We start from the raw sequence: 17618 nt of genomic DNA on the forward strand, positions 1-17618 counted from the left end.
TGGTCCATATTAAATATAAAAAATCTTTGTGGTGCCAAGAATTAGATCGGAACTCACTTGAACATTAACACATCATATAAACACATTTATGAATGTTGCCTGGCTGTTTTCCATTCATATTGTTTGACAAGTCTCTACTCTTGTGATGACGTGCCATTTAATTTGATGTGAAATAAATGTTTTAACATGAGATTAACCCAACTAATTGAAACATCAGTCTGGATTTGGCAGGGGTTCCATCATCAAGGATGTCAAACTAAAGCTACAACAACTACCCACTGATATACTAGCAACTGTTTACCAGTCACTTATCATGAAATGTGGTTTAAATGTTGATCTCCACACATTTTACCATGCAAGCATCATGCTGAGAACAGTAGACAAATAAGACGGATATTTTCCACCAGTTTATTTCCATTCAGTTTAAATAAGATTATACTTCATAGCTTAAATCTTATGAATTTCTCATCTTCATTCACAGTCTTGTACAAACCCAACAAGATATAGTAAATATTATAACCTAAAAACTTTATTTCAAGTAGTTATGAAACAGAATTGGGGTCAATGTCACCTCCTTGGGTTGGTCTGGAAATACACATGGTATCACTGCAAAAATGGACCCTCATTATATATTTTTCATCTATCTTGACCCTTAAGCTCAAGTGTGCTTTTAAAATATCCCAGAATGCTTGTGACAAAATGAGTAAAACAAATACATACAGTGAGTACTAAATTCTGAATCTGACTTAATCAGTACAGCAGCTGTTGCATCAACCCAAAGCACTCAACAGCCAACCAACAACGTTATGCTGAATTTTACTTAAAGCTTTTATTACTACTTCGCTTTTATTTAAGTTATAACTGAGGTGAAACTGTATTAACCTCAATTCTGAGAAGGAATCATACCTGTGTGACGAATCTTTTGCACAGCAGCAGTAAAAGCATAGACTACCATCACATTAATTGCATTACAAGATATTGAAATGTTTTAGCAAAACTGAATATCTTTAACTGTTCAATCAAATACTTTACTTTCTCACTCATTCTAAACGTAAAGTTAAAACATCCTAGTTAAGCTCTAAAAAAAAAAAAAAAAAAAAAGATGAATTCATGCCTTGCTCGATCTGTACTGGTTTTATCCATTACTAAATTTTATGTATAGGCTAGTTTTCAGAGTATCATTAATGATTAAAATGATCTGATTATTAACAATGTATCCAAAGAAGACAAATAAGTATGGAAAAGTAGCACAGCGCAAACACAGTCTTGCTTTGTCAAGCATTTCAGTTGAAAAAGAAACTGTTCATATACATATATATATATATATATATATATAAAGGAAAACCAGTAAAACAGTGTTAAAGAAAACGACAAAATACACGGCACTACCTCCTCTTCAGAGCAACACTTCTGCTGCCTTTGTTGCCTCCTCCAGACTTACTGGAGCCCTTGGAGAACAATTTTGTCATGAATTCAGAAACATCTGGCAATTCTGGGTTAGGGTTCAACATATTCATAGATTGCTCCATTTCCTGCAGGAAAAAAAGGCATCAAATTGTATAAATAAAGCAACATACAGTGGATGAGAATGTCTGTACCTACTTGTAGGTACTACATGCTATGTTTTTTATTACCTTTCTCATCTCAGGATCATTAGTATTTACCAACTTTGGGAGCAGCACGATGATTAATAAGGGAAGAACCATCATCATGACCTAAGGACGACAAAATATTTTAAAACACAAGCCACAAGATCTATTAGAAACCATCAACAACACTTATGCCATAGCTAAAATACATTATCATAAACAGCTCTGAAAATGCATCTTTGTAATGCTTAAGTTAATCTAAAGTAGAGGACAAAAAAATCTAGTTAAAGAATAAGTAAACCTAAAATAAACAATGACTGCTTAATCTCCAGTAAATAAAGTGCAACCAAATACATCTGAAAGAATCGAACACACAGAAACCATTATATGACTGTACCATTGGGTTCATCAGAAAATCAGTCCAGCCCCAAGTTTCCCGCTTCATGAAATATGTGTGTGGACCACTGGATCTGATCTGAAGAGGGTACGGCTGTCGAATAACTTCAGAGGTTTTGATGTAATTCACCAAGCGTGCCCTATGGTTTAATAACATTGTGAGATTAACTTAGATGTTTACGAAAAGAGCTGTTAGAAGAAGTTAGAATAAATTGGGAATGTTAGCCACCTCATTTTCCCTTTGGAGGTAATGTCCACCCGAATAGGATCAAATCTGAAAGACGGTGATACGATTTCAACCACATATGAGCCAGAGGGCACATCGTTGACAGCAAAGCTTCCATCTGTCCTGCGAGGGAAATTGATGTGGTTAATTCTGTCATCTTGGCAAAACGTTTAAAGGCTTATGAAACCACTGCCCATCTAATCTGAATTACAATGCCCTGCAATGATATTACATACAACCTACACATTTTTCACAAATACATTAGAAATCGTATTTATATAACAGAAAGCTTCAAACGAGATTATTATAACTGAGATTAAGTCATTTAATGAACACGCCGCAGTAAATCGAAAACTGACACACACAAATTAATATTTACGTTACATCACACTTTTTGACGTTAGCATTGCTGGTAACTCACTTGAGAAAACCAACATATTCCTCTCCTTCCACCAGGATTAGGGCTGTGGAGATCCAGTCTTGTGTTTTCACTCCGGGAACGCTCGCTCGCCCTTCGATTTTGAAACGGTCTCCATTCGACTGAGAACCTGCTACAGGCCCCGGCTCTCCGTCGGAAAAACACCATGACAACGCAAACAGAGCCTGCAACGCCACATATATATCTAATAGACGTTTCATTTGTTGCATCGTGTTTTGTCACACGATATATATGACGTTTAAAATGTACAATATTTCAATACGCGTCAACCTGGACCACGGGAATAGGACTAAAGGAAGTAAATGGTAAACGGAACTCAGAACGAACGCAGAGACCGGAAGAACATGTTACACCACGTGATTATCGGAGTTTATGGGCGGGGGTTTCGAATGGGAGTCCGACCCTTTACCGCGAACCGGATATTTAAACAGTTCGTTTTGAATGAACGACTACATCACTGCGGTCCAGCCAAAGACTATAGAAGGGGACTTTAGTCCAGCATACATACTCCAGTTCGTTCGAGTAAATCCATACATAGGCACATACTGCTGTTTATTGCGTTATGTGTCTCCCGGTTCAGTTTGTCGCAGTAGTTCAAAAAGAACACAAACGCAAATTAAACATAATTTACAATTGAATTAAACCAATCAGTCAATTTTTCTGACAACGTAATATCCCTTTTGATTGGGGTTGTGCCTGAACATGATTGTTATGGTCATTTTTTTAAACATATATATAAAATGCAAATATTCAAATAAACATCATAAAACTTTCAGTTTATGTAAATTTATTTGAAAGTTGATTAAAAGAAAATTACTATGTACACATTACACTTAAATATCCATTCATGATCAGGCAATGGACAACAACACACTAATAACTTAAAACTCCTGCAATTCAAGTGCATGACTGAAAAAAAAACATCTCATAAAGGTACACTTACACAATCACATCCACTTAAGCAGATTCACACCATAGCACAAGTGCAACAGTTAAAACGTCTGCTTGGCACTTCAGTGAGTTGCCTGATTCCAGAGAGTCTCATGGAGTTGACTATGTGCCCCTAAGCAAGTCCACTTCAATGTGAAGCAGTCATTCAGTGCCTGCAGGAAGAATTCCTCCTCCAGTGCTGAAATTGGAGTGTCTGAAATGTTCAGTTCATCTATCCCCAATTCACCACAGCCTATTGGGTTTCAGAATCACCAGCTCCAATCCAATCAAAGAGCTTAAATGCACCAAGAGTTTGTAGTGGTTATCTCCATTGTGTGCTACAATGATACATCAGCGCAGTTGTGACACATATGATTCTATGACCTGTGAACAAGAAAGGAGACAAGGTAAGACTGTTTTTTTTTTTTTTTTTGGGTAAACAGTTGCAATTTTTCAATTCAAAGAAAAAAAAAAAAAATTACAAAACACTCCACCTTTGCCGTTTCTCCTACAGTTCCTGGAACTGAACTTAAGTGTCTCTTCTCCTCCCACAGTTCAAGAAGCATCGTCTTCATTGCCTGAACATTCCTGCTGGATGCAAACATACTCAGTTACACCCTCCAGCAAACATTAATAAGTTGTTCTGTCATTTTATTTCCGTATATACAAATAAAAATGAAGCACCTGTCATTTGAAAAGCCATCACGCAAGCTTTTGTTGTTTGTGGAGAGCTCAGACCACCATTTTTTAATGACAGATTGAACCCAGTGTAAAGCTATAATGAGATGTCTGGAAAAGATTCAACCATTTAAAAAGATTAATTTAAACTTGGGCAAAATGTATAATGACAATAAATAGCAATGACAAATAAAAAATACAGGACAAAATACTTACTCTTCATATTTAGTGTTAAGAATCATTTTCACTTGTGGTAAAAGGTCAACACAACAGCCTATTGAAACACACGGTTGTTCTTCCTGAAGACTATAGAGGGAGAAATTAGTATGAAACAACATGTCTATCAAATCTACAACATGTCTAGCAAAAGTCAACAAACTTTGACTTTAAATAGGTTTTAATTAGGCTACCTTTTAGTAAGTACAGGCAAACAATCAACAAGCACCCCTGTGTCTTGTATTCTGGAAAAAAGTAAATTGGTTACTATGGTATTCATAAAAATGTAGAATTGCAAGCATCAATTATGCCAAAAAACATGAGAAAGAGGGCCATTTGGCATGCTGTAAAGACAAATCTATAAATGCCTGCAATACACTACCATTGAATGTTTCTAAAAGATGCCTCTCTTGATCACCCATGACTTCATTTATTTGATCAAAAATACAGCAAAAACATATTGTGAAGTATTACAATTTCAAACTTTTCTATTTTAATATATTTTAAAATGTGAGTCTTCAGCCATATCAACCTTCAGAAATCATTCTAATATGCTGCAGTTTTATATATATATATATATATATATATATATATATCAGTTTACTGAGACTTTAGATCAATTTAAAGGGATAGTTCACCCAAAAATTACCCCATGGTTTACTCATCCTCAAGCCATCCTAGTTGTATATGACTTTCTTCTTTCAGATGAACACAATCAGAATTATATTTAAAAATGTCCTGGCTTTTCCAAGCTTTATAATGGCAGTGAATGGGTGTTGAGATTTTGAAGCCCAAAAAAGTATATCCATCCATCATAAAAAGTACTCCACATGGCTCTGGGGGGTTAATAAATACCTTCTGAAGCTAATCGATGTGTTTGTGTAAGAAAAATGTTCATGTTTGGGTGAACTATCCCTTTAATGCATCCTTGCTAAATAAAATAATTTTAACCAAAAAAAAAAAAAAGTAGTGTATATAAGTGTGTATTTTGTGTCACTTTGAACATAGCTGTAGTAAATTTAAAACTGTTAACCTGTTCAAATATGCAACTAGTTCACTTGCGTTCTTCCGCCAAAGAGTCAAAGCAACATTCAGTCTCAGATTTCTTCCAAAGAGCACATGAGTCATTGCTTCATGGTCCTTTGATAACTGAAATAAAAACAAACGATTAGTACAAATAATACAAAGTTAGTACAAATAATACTATTTTATTATAGATCACACTTTGCCATGATTGATACTGCAGATATAGAGGGGTTGAAGATTTTAGAATCAACACAGGAAAGTTTTAGCTTAGAATGACAAGAACATAGTCAGCAAAAATATTAGCATTAGCATGCAGCATATCTCACCTCAGTGAAATAATCACTGTATTTGGAGCCAGCTCCTGCCATTTTTGAGGTGTCTGTTGAGTTCACAGGGAACCCACAGTTGTCACTGTAAAGAATAGCCTGCACGTCATCAGCACAGGTCAGTTCATTTTCTTTGTTTGCCATGTCAGATGTCCTGCTTGTGGTGGGCGATCTCCGACATACTCTTGATCCCACCCCAGAGTGACGTGTTTTCTTCTTGCTAACCACCACTCGCTTCGCTTTGCTGTATTTGTGCACACAACGGCCCACTGGAAATCTGTGGGATGGAGAATAATGCACGCTCAGCTTGTTAAAACAAGGAATAAGATGAAAGGCCATTAAGTTTGCATTGGAAAGTTTTAGCTTAGAATGACAAGAACATAGTCAGCAAAAATATTAGCATTAGCATGCAGCATATCTCACCTCAGTGAAATAATCACTGTATTTGGAGCCAGCTCCTGCCATTTTTGAGGTGTCTGTTGAGTTCACAGGGAACCCACAGTTGTCACTGTAAAGAATAGCCTGCACGTCATCAGCACAGGTCAGTTCATTTTCTTTGTTTGCCATGTCAGATGTCCTGCTTGTGGTGGGCGATCTCCGACATACTCTTGATCCCACCCCAGAGTGACGTGTTTTCTTCTTGCTAACCACCGCTCGCTTCGCTTTGCTGTATTTATGCACACAACGGCCCACTGGAAATCTGTGGGATGGAGAATAATGCTTGCTCATATCTTCTAACTGACATTTTACAAAATCAGCTTGTCAAAGCAAGGAATAATATAAAAGGTCATTGAGTTGCTATGGTCCAAAAACATACCTCTCTTGATCGGTTTCGTCCTTAAGTGAATAATCCACCTGAAAAGAGATCACAGTTAAAGCTAGCATTCCTAAAGGCTTGAGTATACTACACGACACTTAAAATCTGACACAATCTGGACAAAAGTCGTGTAGTGTATTACAGCATTAAAATACTGAAATGTATATTTGTAAACTGAAAAACCCCTATTAATCCCAACCAGCACATACACTACAAACAATTTGTCTATTTTAAAGCAATTTTTGAAACAAATCCTCTTACTCACCTCCCTCATGTTCTTCTCATCTCCAGAACAAACCATACGTTTGAGAAGATCATGGGGCTGGGCCTGCTTGAGCCTGTGGACTTCTGCATTACTTCCAACATGACTTCCAGTGGCCATAATAAGGGACTCTGAAATACAATGGCAAAACACATTATCTGGCACAGGATGCATGATGTTAAAGTAAAACAGCTGCGGTTTGTTTGCTCAAAGCCTCCATTGTGTAGCTTCTTCTTTAGAGATTGGATTTGGAATCATTCTAGAACCAAATTCGTACGAAAACGAATCAACTAATCTAAATGAAATATTTCAATGTAAAGCTTTTGCTATTGTTAGACAGTCTGGCACAGTAGCAGATTTTGACTAAATAAAATGTTTGGTTCCCAGAACGTTCAGTAGCATTAGTTTTCATTATAAAATAAAACCTAAAATAACCATTAAAGAACGTTATGTATAGTCTCTTTAGGTTCTCTCACACACACAAAAAAAGATACACAAAACGTTTCTAGAACGTTATTACTTAGTTCCAAAAATAACCAAACTGGATCCATATGCTAACGTTAAGGGAACGTTCTGAATTTGGTAGAATAAGAGCAGTTCATAAGGGCTGTGTCTCAAAACCTACACAGACAATACTATATACATATTATGCACACGTTATGACATACCATGCTAGTGTAAATAATATCGCATAATTCATTACCACACTCACAAGAGATGCTTTGTCATTTTAAAACGGACGTCTTACCACGTAACGTTAGCACGTTAAGCTGAGTCAGAGGAAGAGGACAAGTCTATGAACCGTTTGAATCAGACGTAACTAGTAAGTTTCAAATTAACAATCTATTATTCCTGGTAAATGTCCAGATCTGTCAGACGGAGCATAAGGCCTCCAATGATGTGACGCTGCTGTTTAGGTTCAGGTTTTGGTAGCACTGGCGAGCTAATTAAGTCAAATACATTTTTGACAAAGTCAATAATCTTTGACTAAATTGCAAAAGACAAGTCTAGAGATTAGTCCACACTCACACTGGCCTGTCCATATCAAAGCAGGTGATGAAACACACCAGATAGCTAGTTGCTAAACAAACAAGTCAGGCTAATCACCTGCTAGCAAACAAGGACTTAGCACGTACAAAACCTATAACATGTACAACGCTGTCAAACTGTATTTCGTAAGCACCCACCATAACATTGTGTAAAGTTGTCTATGCATCCTAAACCACGTTATATATCCGAGAGCGTTGCCATGCACACCCAGGAAGAAACGGGAATTTGAGTAGATTTCAGACTAGGAAGGACCTTTCAAGTAAATACAAACTTGAAATGGTGAGAATGGGTGAAGCGACATCTGATGGGGCATAATGGAACTGCTCGGCTTTGAAAAACAACATTTCAGTAGTTTATCCATGAAACACCATAGTCAGAATTGCACACTCTTTAAGAATTTTCTCAACGAATTTCATGAGGTGCATCTTGTGATGCTTTTCCAAATAAATAAATAAATAAAAATCCGTGTTTCTTCAGAAACTGGTTTTGATATTTATTTAACATGACTCTTCGTTTGATTCTAGAAATGTCAAGAACGGTATATGTTCTTCAATAAGAAAATATAAAATAATAATAAAAGTTAAAGTTTAGTTGCAGTTTACATTTTTTGAAATTTTAATTTAAATTAGAGTTTGATTATTTAAATATATTAATACTATTTTATCAGTTCAAATACTTCAAAGTCATCCTGCAGCCCCTCTGGAGGTTTGCTAAGGTCCTCTATAGTGGGCCCCCTGGTTCAGAACCACTGTTTTATATAGGTAATTAAAAAAGCATAAGCCTTTAGTTAAAAAGGTCTTTAAGATCATCAAAAACATACATTAAGTAGGTTTCAGTGTGCTTTTTAAGTATTTGCCTTCTTGAGGCAGAAATATACTCAGAAAAGTTAAACATTACAAACAAAGGGCCTTAATAATTATCACTGTAATGTAATGCCACTTTAATCTTCAGTAGGTATCTTGTTAGAATTGATTTTTGTTAATGGTAAGTTCCTTTCGCATCTCATGACCTTAAGTTCAAAGGTGTTAACAAAGGTGATGACTATTATGGCAGTGCTGATGTGATCATTAGGCCATGAAATGCTCCCACAAGCTGGTATAATGTGACATAGTTACTGTGATATAAGCACTTAGAGGTTTTTAGGTTGGCATCATACAGATCCCATTTGAAAGCAAATAAAGACAAATTTCAGTTATGAATCATCTTTCACCAAGGTTCACTTACTGTAACTCAGTCATAATAAATATACAGTTAAGATAGTGAATTTCAGCCAAACCACTTAATGGATTTAAATAGTACAGTGAATATTGTCAGAAAGATTTGTGAACTGAACTGAAATGAATTTGAATGTACAGAAGCAGCGCACTGCCAGCAGACAGCCATAATTTTTTATCAAACTCTTTTTTGTTCTAAAATAATTTTGAGCTGAAGTTAAGCTAAAAAAAAATCAATACCATTTCTTGAAGAATGTGTCATGGATGACAAATCTTATCACAGTTCAAATAAAAAGCTGCTGAACTGATGGGGAAAACTGAGTAAAATAGCCGACATTAGGACTCAAATTCAGACAGCCACAAAAATTCACCAACTAGTTCCACCCTTATTTGGGTTGCACAAGTCTTTCAATAAAAATAATAATAATAATAGTTACTCTTTCAAGAGTCAATATTAGACTGCAATAATAACTACTATTTCAATATATGTAAAAATAGTCTAACCAAAAAAGTCTAAAGATAAACAGATTTCTTTAGTTTTTATTGGAATGAAAATGGCAGACACTGGGAAGCAAAAATAATTTTTTCACTACACTCATTTAAAACAAAATATTGGAATTACTTTCGACTGACTTATATGTGATTTTATATACTTAAATGCAGGCACAAGCATTCATTTGGCAAAAGATTCTAATGTACACTACAGTTCAGAAGTTTGGGGTTGGTAAGATGTCTTTAATGTTTTTAAATTAAGTCTTTTATGCTCACCAAAGCTGCATTGTTTTGATACAAAAACACTATAAAACGGTACTGTTGTGAAATATTATTACAATTTAAAATAACTTTTTTCTACATAAATATATTTTAAAATGTAATTTAGTCCTGTGATGGCAAAGCTGAATTTTCAGCAGATTCAGATTCTTTTGTAACATTATAAATGTCTTTACTGTCACTTTTGATTAATTTAATGCGTCCTTGCTGAATAAAAGCATTAATTTATTTCTGCCGGTCTGTCTTACCACTCAGTCGTAAAAGACTGAAGTAAGAAGTAAGAAATCCACTTTTCACTAATTTACAGGATAGTTCCTTCCATGTGCTGACTTGTACTGACATTCACAAAATAAATATATTTTTTTCTTTTTTTCTTGTTGCCAAAGGTAATATATTAGCTGGATGGTACAGAATGTTCAAAACTGACAAACACGGATCTGGGATAATTCATTTTTAGTGTCTTCTGGACGGCTTCCAAAACACCACATTTCATGAAATCACCAGATGGCGATGTGAAGCTGTGGAAACTGAAGTGTGTAAGGGTGAGCTGTTATTTATTAGCTGTCACAACTCAATCTCAGACGTTCTTCTGTGGCCCTAACCATAATTTTTTGGAACATATTGCAATTTGTTTAAACAAGAGAACCTAAAATTCAAGCCTCAAATTAGAATTAGTGATAGTTTAGCCAGTCATCTGTCTTAGAAACTCTCTGACCATAGTAACCCTAAAATAAACTTTGACCTCTGAACTCATCTTTGTTTGGTTAACCTGACATTAAACCTGGCTTATAGAATAAAAACACTCATGAGATTATGTTCAATACAACTGCTTAGTTTTCCCCTATAATATCCACCTAGTGACATCTCAAAGTTCAAACTTATCTCACAGGTGTCCAAACAGAAGAAACCAGATTCAAAACTAAACAAAAAGCTGTGTTTCTTTGCCAGTAATGTGAGCCAGTCCCCCATTTATTTCCATATATATTTCAAATTCTGCAAGGGCACCATTGCTGACACTTTAGTGATCATATTAAGCATGTAATTAATAATAATAATAATAATAATTCATTACATTTATATAGCGCTTTTCTAGGCACTCAAAGCGCTTTACATTGTCAGGGGGTATCTCCTCATCCACCACCAGTGTGCAGCATCCATCTGGATGAATTAACAAGCAATAAGAGCAATATTTACTTCAACTGGCATCCTGTCTGGCTAAATGGCTGTGTTTGGGTTTCAGGTAGCCATTTTCAAAAACAAAACTTCCAAGAAGTTTAAAGAAATCAGTGCAGTAAGTTTTAAATGCAATAGATGTTTAGTTGTAAGGAATAGTTCATCAATTCCCCCCCCACAAATCATTTATTCACCATATATTGTTCTAAAATTGTATTGCTTTATTTCTGGTCAGTCAGAACTGGAGCAATACGATTCATAAATGAATAATTCAGTCCAGTTCTGTGAACTTCAGTTTCACAGAATTCAGTTGATTTATTTAAAAGATCCAACCCAACAGAGTGATTTGTTCACAACTCTTCTGTCTGTTTCTCTCACAAAGTTACCATATGGCTTCAGAAGATTTATACAGCAATACATAAATTACATACACCTTTAAAAATAAAGGTTTCAAGTAAGGGGGTTTCACTTTGAAACCACTGAGAACCATTTTCAATGCACATTTCTTAAAATAATTTTTTTTTTTTTTTCCTATTATGAAGAGCATTTTAATAATCTAAAGAATCTTTTTCCACTATAAAAACCATTTTGTGCAGTGGAAAGTTTCCATGGATATTAAAGGACTTTTTAGTGCTTTGTTTATCATTTTTAAACTTGATATCATCCATCCTTATTCACTTATATTATATTGAAAATTGTGGGCAAAATTCTTTACAACAATTAATCTTTTGTGTTCCACAGGAAAATAAATAATAATTTGGATTTGGAACATCAAATAAGGTAAAACAATCAAGACAAGTTTTTACAAATATGATCCATGGTCCTTACTTAAATCTGTTTTGACTTGTTAGAGGGAATGAGGTCTGAAAAAACATTTGCAAACTCTTAGAGGATGTGATCAGCTCTTTCAGAATCATACAACTCACTGCATGTTTGAATAAATAAACACATATATGAGCAAAGACCAGACAATACAACACTGTGTTATGAAATTAGAAGAGGAAGTGCTGGAAAAACAGCACTGAGGGAAAGAAAACAGTCCGTTGTTTTTCAGCCAGTTTCTGCTGGGCATGAGAAGATCGACAGGGCTGAGATTCCAGATCCCGACAGGCTGGCCAGACTCTCTCCTCTCTGCAGGGAGGTAAGATGATATCTCAAGTGGTGTATGAGACTTGACTGCAAATTTAGAGTTCATCTGCCAACTTGCAGCAGGGATGAATTCATCATAACGGTGCCCATGGATTGAAACCTGCCACTGCAGGAAGCCTGTGCCAAGAGTCACCTTGCCTGAAAAAGATTGATCAACATTGTTTTAATGCAGCCATATAAGTAATGTATGAAAGCTGCCATAAAAATAAACAAAAGGTAACTGTGACTTTATATCTCTCACTGTTGTTGCTACTTACCTCACTGTGATGAAAGTTACAGGTGTACATATTTACTGCCTGAGAAATGTCTTATTTTTAATCATTAAATACAATTAAGAATAATAAGACACTTATAGAGCTGTTACAAATCAAATGAAATATCTAACAACAAACTTAATCTTTGCACTGCAGAGGCGGCATAGAAGCTGCATCTGAATTGGTACAATTACAAATGCATAAATAATGTTGAGAATAATGTTTTAAAACTAAAAATGTTTTTATTGAATATTTGTATAAAAGCAATATCAAATTTGTGAAAACAGTTCTCTTGCTCTCTATATCATTCAATTATATCATATTATAATATAAAAATCCAGATATCATACACGCAATATTTTTGCAACAATACCTTGAATTTTGTGGGTGTATTAATTTTGGTGACATTTTTGACACAATCTCACAATAATGTCTGACCAGGCATAACAATATAAATCAGTGGTTCTCAGCCAGGGGGCCGAGGCCCACAACAAACTTCCAAGGGGGCTTCAAGATGACTTAAAATGACTTAAAATAAGACAAAACAAGCATTAAACTTAACTAAAACAGGCAAAAATCCAATACATTTCTTAGTATTTGGTTATTTTTATAATCAATATACATCTTTCTAGTCATGGTAAGCTCTAAAACAGGGGTCACCAAACTCGGTCCTGGAGGGCCGGTGTCCTGCAGAGTTTAGCTCCAACTTGCCTCAACACACCTGCCTGGAAGTTTCAAGTATACCTAGTAAGAGTGTGTTTGATTAGGGTTTGAGCTAAACTCTGCAGGACACCAGCCCTCCAGGACCGAGTTTGGTGACCCCTGCGCTAAAATATTTTGAGTGAGTAGAGGAGGGCCTTCAAACATTGTTGTGGGCAATAGGGGGGCATTGAAGTCAAACATTTTGAGATCCAATGGTATAAATCAAATTATTTTTGTTATTTAGTTATTTTTATTAGTTATTGATTGCATTTGAAGCAGGAAATTTGACATCCAATCACATTAATGATGGTTGAAAATAAATCAGACAATGTACCATCAATTTAGTGATATCCCCAGAGCTGTGGTCTTGACCAGTCTTGAAACAAAAGTCCTCTTAGTCTGAGACCAAGACAAGACAGAGTGCAAATGTGGTCGAGACAGAGACAAGACCATCAAAAAAATGGTCTTAAGACCGGCCTCGAGTACTACAATACAAGTTTGGACACTAATATATTCATTGTTGTAGTTATTTTAAAAATTATTCTTGGTGTTAACAGGCATTAAACTTAATTTGGTCCACCAATTCTGATTGGCTGTCAATGTTTATATTGTTCATCATATGGAAAAAAGTTGTTCTGAAAGTGATTCCAACTATATTGTTCTATCGTTATCATTAGTTTGTAGTATGAAGGTTTGGGTCTCATAGAATTAGAATGATTATTAAAAATTTATATATTTATCATTATTATCGCCCTTTGTGTGAACGGGCCTTAAATGATGACAGAATTTTCATTTTTGAGTGAACTATCCCTTTAACGCTTGTACAGCTCTGTGGATGGCATCTAACACAAAAGATGCTTTCTTTCTTTTCATCTTTTTGAGCAACCTAAACACTGGTGTCTTGCCAAATAGCACATATGCCAGCATTTTGAATCATGTGTAGATTTGTGTATGTATTACGCAGGTTGTTCTGCTTTATGTACGGTTCCCCTTGTGTATTGAATCGATAATGTACTGTAGATTTTCACAAGATGGGTTACTTCCTGACTGTGCCAAAGTTCCTCAGAGGACCCTGATATCAAACAGACGCACATTTTCGTATGATCGAGCGAGTGTGCTTTTTCACAACAAATTACATTGACCACAAACTTAGAGAAAATAGTTTCCATTTGGCTTTTCGCAGTCCACCCTTTGACTCGTGGCTCTTTTAATCAAAACAACTTCATTCAATATACATATACATATATATATATATATATATATATATATATAGATATAGATATATATATATATAGATATATATATACTGTATACAGTATATATAACTTGTATATTGTGTAGGTTGGGTAAAAGTGTGAATGTCATGAAATCTTCACCACATGGTTGTAGGAGTCATGACAACCTCACACACGATCCAGCTGTAGTCTGAGTGATACCAGAATCACTCTGGGCATACTTTCAGAACTTCAGACACATTCAGACCAATAAATCCATAGCAGATTCATAAAGGGCCACCAAACTGTCAACAAGCCCCGAGGCCACACGCTAAGCAGCGAGATTCTAGTCCAGCATCAGTTCATCTGTTCTTCCTTTTTCATGGGGATCCAGGCACTGAGTCACACTTTGGCTCTCTGTTCATGACATCACTATCATATTTCATACAGAAACCAAAGTGACTGATTGAGAATAAGACTTGAAGTTCTGAACTTCCAATAGATGAGGTCCAGAGTCACAGCTTTTCAGTATTTTTTTGTTGGTTTTCTCATCTGCCTAGCTGACAAAAAGACATCTGGGTAATGCAAACATTTCAAGCAGGAGTTTTAACACTTTTCATCACAATTATGATAAAAATGTGCAAATGAAAGAGATAATCCACCCCAAAATGCCATAATTTATTAATGTTGTTACTTTTGACTTTTTGAAGAATATTGGTTACCATTGAGTTTTATTATGTAGACAAAAAGCACTGAGACGTTTGTCAAAATACCTTTATGTTTCACAGAAGAAACAAAGATATACAGGTTTGGATCGAAATTAGGGGCTGAGTAAATGATGACAGAATTTTCATGTTTGGGTGAACTATCCATGTAAACTAGTCAAAATAACACAGTTCTGTTTATGATACTACAATATATATATATATATATCGTAATTATGAGGTACTGTATGTGCACACGAATAACCAAACAAACCATATTCACCCATGGGAAAGCAAGCAAAAATAACATTATTAATTTATAAGACAGAGTTTATAGTCAACACCCTTTGTGGTTTGCTTTGTGCAAATTAATGTTAAATCACATTTAATGTTATTTTTTTTGTTTTTTAATAATAACATTTTTTAGACATCATGCATAAATACATCATTTAAGTTCAGTAAATAGTGCACTGAGGTCATAAAAGAGAGAGAGAGAGAGAGAGAGAGAGAGAGAGAGCATCATCATTAATTGTGTATTTGCTTTGGCTATTGTCTTTCGTTTCCAACTTTAATGCATGACCTTGGCTTTCCAGGTTCACAAGACAAGGCAGTGAAGGCCAACAAATTTGACTCTCTAGGAATCTCTTGGAAGTTGCTGTTGTACCTTGAAAATGATCAAGCTCTATCATTTTGGATTGTTAAATATATGTCCATTGTGATTATGTTCTCATAGAATTTCCACATAATTCTGAAGTTCAAACAGGGACATGGAACATCAGTCATCAAAGATGAAGAGCTACTGCTGCTATTGTTTAAATTAGAGAGTTTCCCAACTACTTTGTTTGATTATCCATGAGAGGAGAGAAGGATCTTGTCAAGTGATCACGTGCAGCCTGAAACTGGAACATACTCGACAAATTATCCTGAAAAACAAAACAAAATCTGCTGTCATGTACAAAGAAAAACTTTGCCTCAGTCCATAGATTAATTGTTCATGTTTCCTCAGCTTTTAGTTCAAATATGCTCCAAGATAGTTAAAGAACCATTCTCTTCTCATCGCTGTGACAAATTTACATCAAAACACTTCCAATTAACTTCAACAGATGATTTTGATCAGCACAATCAAGCCATTTTCCTTCATGTCTGTCATTGAGGTTAATGTGATCAAGGCGGATAGACAGACAGGCGCATGGGAAAGTATTGTAACAACAATGTTTGAGGCTACTTGTAAATATTTGAGGAAATGTAAACACAGCAATGCACGTAATTCACACACGGACAAATATTGACTAACACTAAACTCCCACACGCTCATAAAGCCAAAGTGGAAACTGTTGGCTGATTCCATTCCATTTTTTTTTTAAACAAACTTTCAATGTTATTCTTGTATAGCAACAGAGCTACATGGTTTAAACATTTGGGGTCAGTAACTGTTTTTTTTTTTTGGGGGAAGAAATTAATACTTTTATTCTTAAGGATGCATTAAATTGATCAAAAGTGACAGAACAGACATTTACAATTTTACAAAAGGTTTCCATTTCAAATAAATGCTGTTATTTTAGACTTTCTATTCAAAGAATCCTCAAATGTATCTGTTTTCAACATTGCTAATAATAATAACAATAATAATAAAATAATTTCTTACGGATCATGTGACACTGAAGACTGGAATAATGACTGCTAAATATACTAAAATGCAAAAATTTAATTTGTATCAGTATTACTGTTCAATTTACAGCATTTTTGATCAAATGATTGTAGCCTTGGTGAGCATAAAAGACCTTTCAAAATCATAAAAAAAATCCTCACCCCAACATTTTGAATGGTCGTGTGTGTGTGTGTGTATACTGTATATACAATACTGTATTCACATAAGATGAAGCCTTTGATGGACTTATACATGACATAAGCATATAATGTAAGTATATGCCATTAATTCTTGTTAAAAATTTTACAAGTATGTTACAATTCACACCTGTGCAAGCAATCTGTGTAAAACTCTCAGCTCTGTTTAACACATTTCACCATGTTAAATAATCCAGTACAAAAATGCTTTAAAAAGTCTGCATAATCTGCCTGAGCCTGGGCATTATTCATCATGTCTAGTCTGCAGAGAGGAGAGAACAGACCTACATTTACTGTAGTGGATTCACAGCTCAACCAGAGACTTCAGAGCTGACTGGCATTGTTGTTCCAAACAGAAGAGGTTTCTCATTTTGACAGATTCCAGACACTGGCATCACAACAGCTGCTACCTGCAGATCTCCCAAGAAGACAAGAGTCATTTTTATTTGACCGGAATCAACATCATGCTTGAGTATCCAATTTCCTTATATCATGTAATAATAATAATAATAATAATAACTTTATTTAAAAATGAATTGAAATGCTTTATGTTCATATTTAGAGTTTATGGTAATGAGAACAATTGAATGATTATGTATACCTAACTTGAATCAGAACAAGCATGATATGACATTAA

General features: G+C 35.1%; 2 protein-coding genes across 5 annotated transcripts; both read right to left on the minus strand.

Annotated features, from left to right (window-relative positions):
- Window positions 1-394: 394 nt before the first annotated feature.
- Window positions 395-2974, minus strand: LOC107756596 (ER membrane protein complex subunit 7). The gene is made up of 5 exons (XM_016573771.1): window positions 2633-2974; window positions 2215-2334; window positions 1987-2125; window positions 1635-1715; window positions 395-1532 (listed from the first exon to the last, which is right to left on the minus strand). Exons 1-5 carry the CDS (start codon window positions 2857-2859, stop codon window positions 1386-1388), a joined length of 714 nt encoding a protein of 237 aa, XP_016429257.1. The 5' UTR covers window positions 2860-2974; the 3' UTR covers window positions 395-1385.
- A 446-nt stretch (window positions 2975-3420) lies between these two features.
- On the minus strand, window positions 3421-8245 carry LOC107756597 (KATNB1-like protein 1). Of its 4 annotated transcripts, none has more exons than XM_016573772.1 (10): window positions 8093-8245; window positions 6909-7036; window positions 6644-6681; window positions 5827-6103; window positions 5508-5623; window positions 4669-4719; window positions 4475-4564; window positions 4265-4369; window positions 4075-4171; window positions 3421-3964 (listed from the first exon to the last, which is right to left on the minus strand). In XM_016573772.1, exons 2-10 carry the CDS (start codon window positions 7023-7025, stop codon window positions 3932-3934), a joined length of 924 nt encoding a protein of 307 aa, XP_016429258.1. In that variant the 5' UTR covers window positions 7026-7036; window positions 8093-8245; the 3' UTR covers window positions 3421-3931. The 4 variants fall into 4 exon arrangements, with proteins under 4 accessions (XP_016429258.1, XP_016429261.1, XP_016429260.1 ...); XM_016573775.1 differs by having other exon boundaries at window positions 4075-4168; window positions 8093-8242; XM_016573774.1 differs by lacking the exon at window positions 8093-8245 and adding an exon at window positions 7654-8041.
- Between the last annotated feature and the right edge of the window lie 9373 nt (window positions 8246-17618).

This window comes from Sinocyclocheilus rhinocerous, unplaced genomic scaffold (assembly GCF_001515625.1).
Source record: "Sinocyclocheilus rhinocerous isolate Xijiao unplaced genomic scaffold, SAMN03320098_v1.1 scaffold683, whole genome shotgun sequence".
Classification (NCBI taxonomy): Eukaryota; Metazoa; Chordata; class Actinopteri; order Cypriniformes; family Cyprinidae; genus Sinocyclocheilus; species Sinocyclocheilus rhinocerous.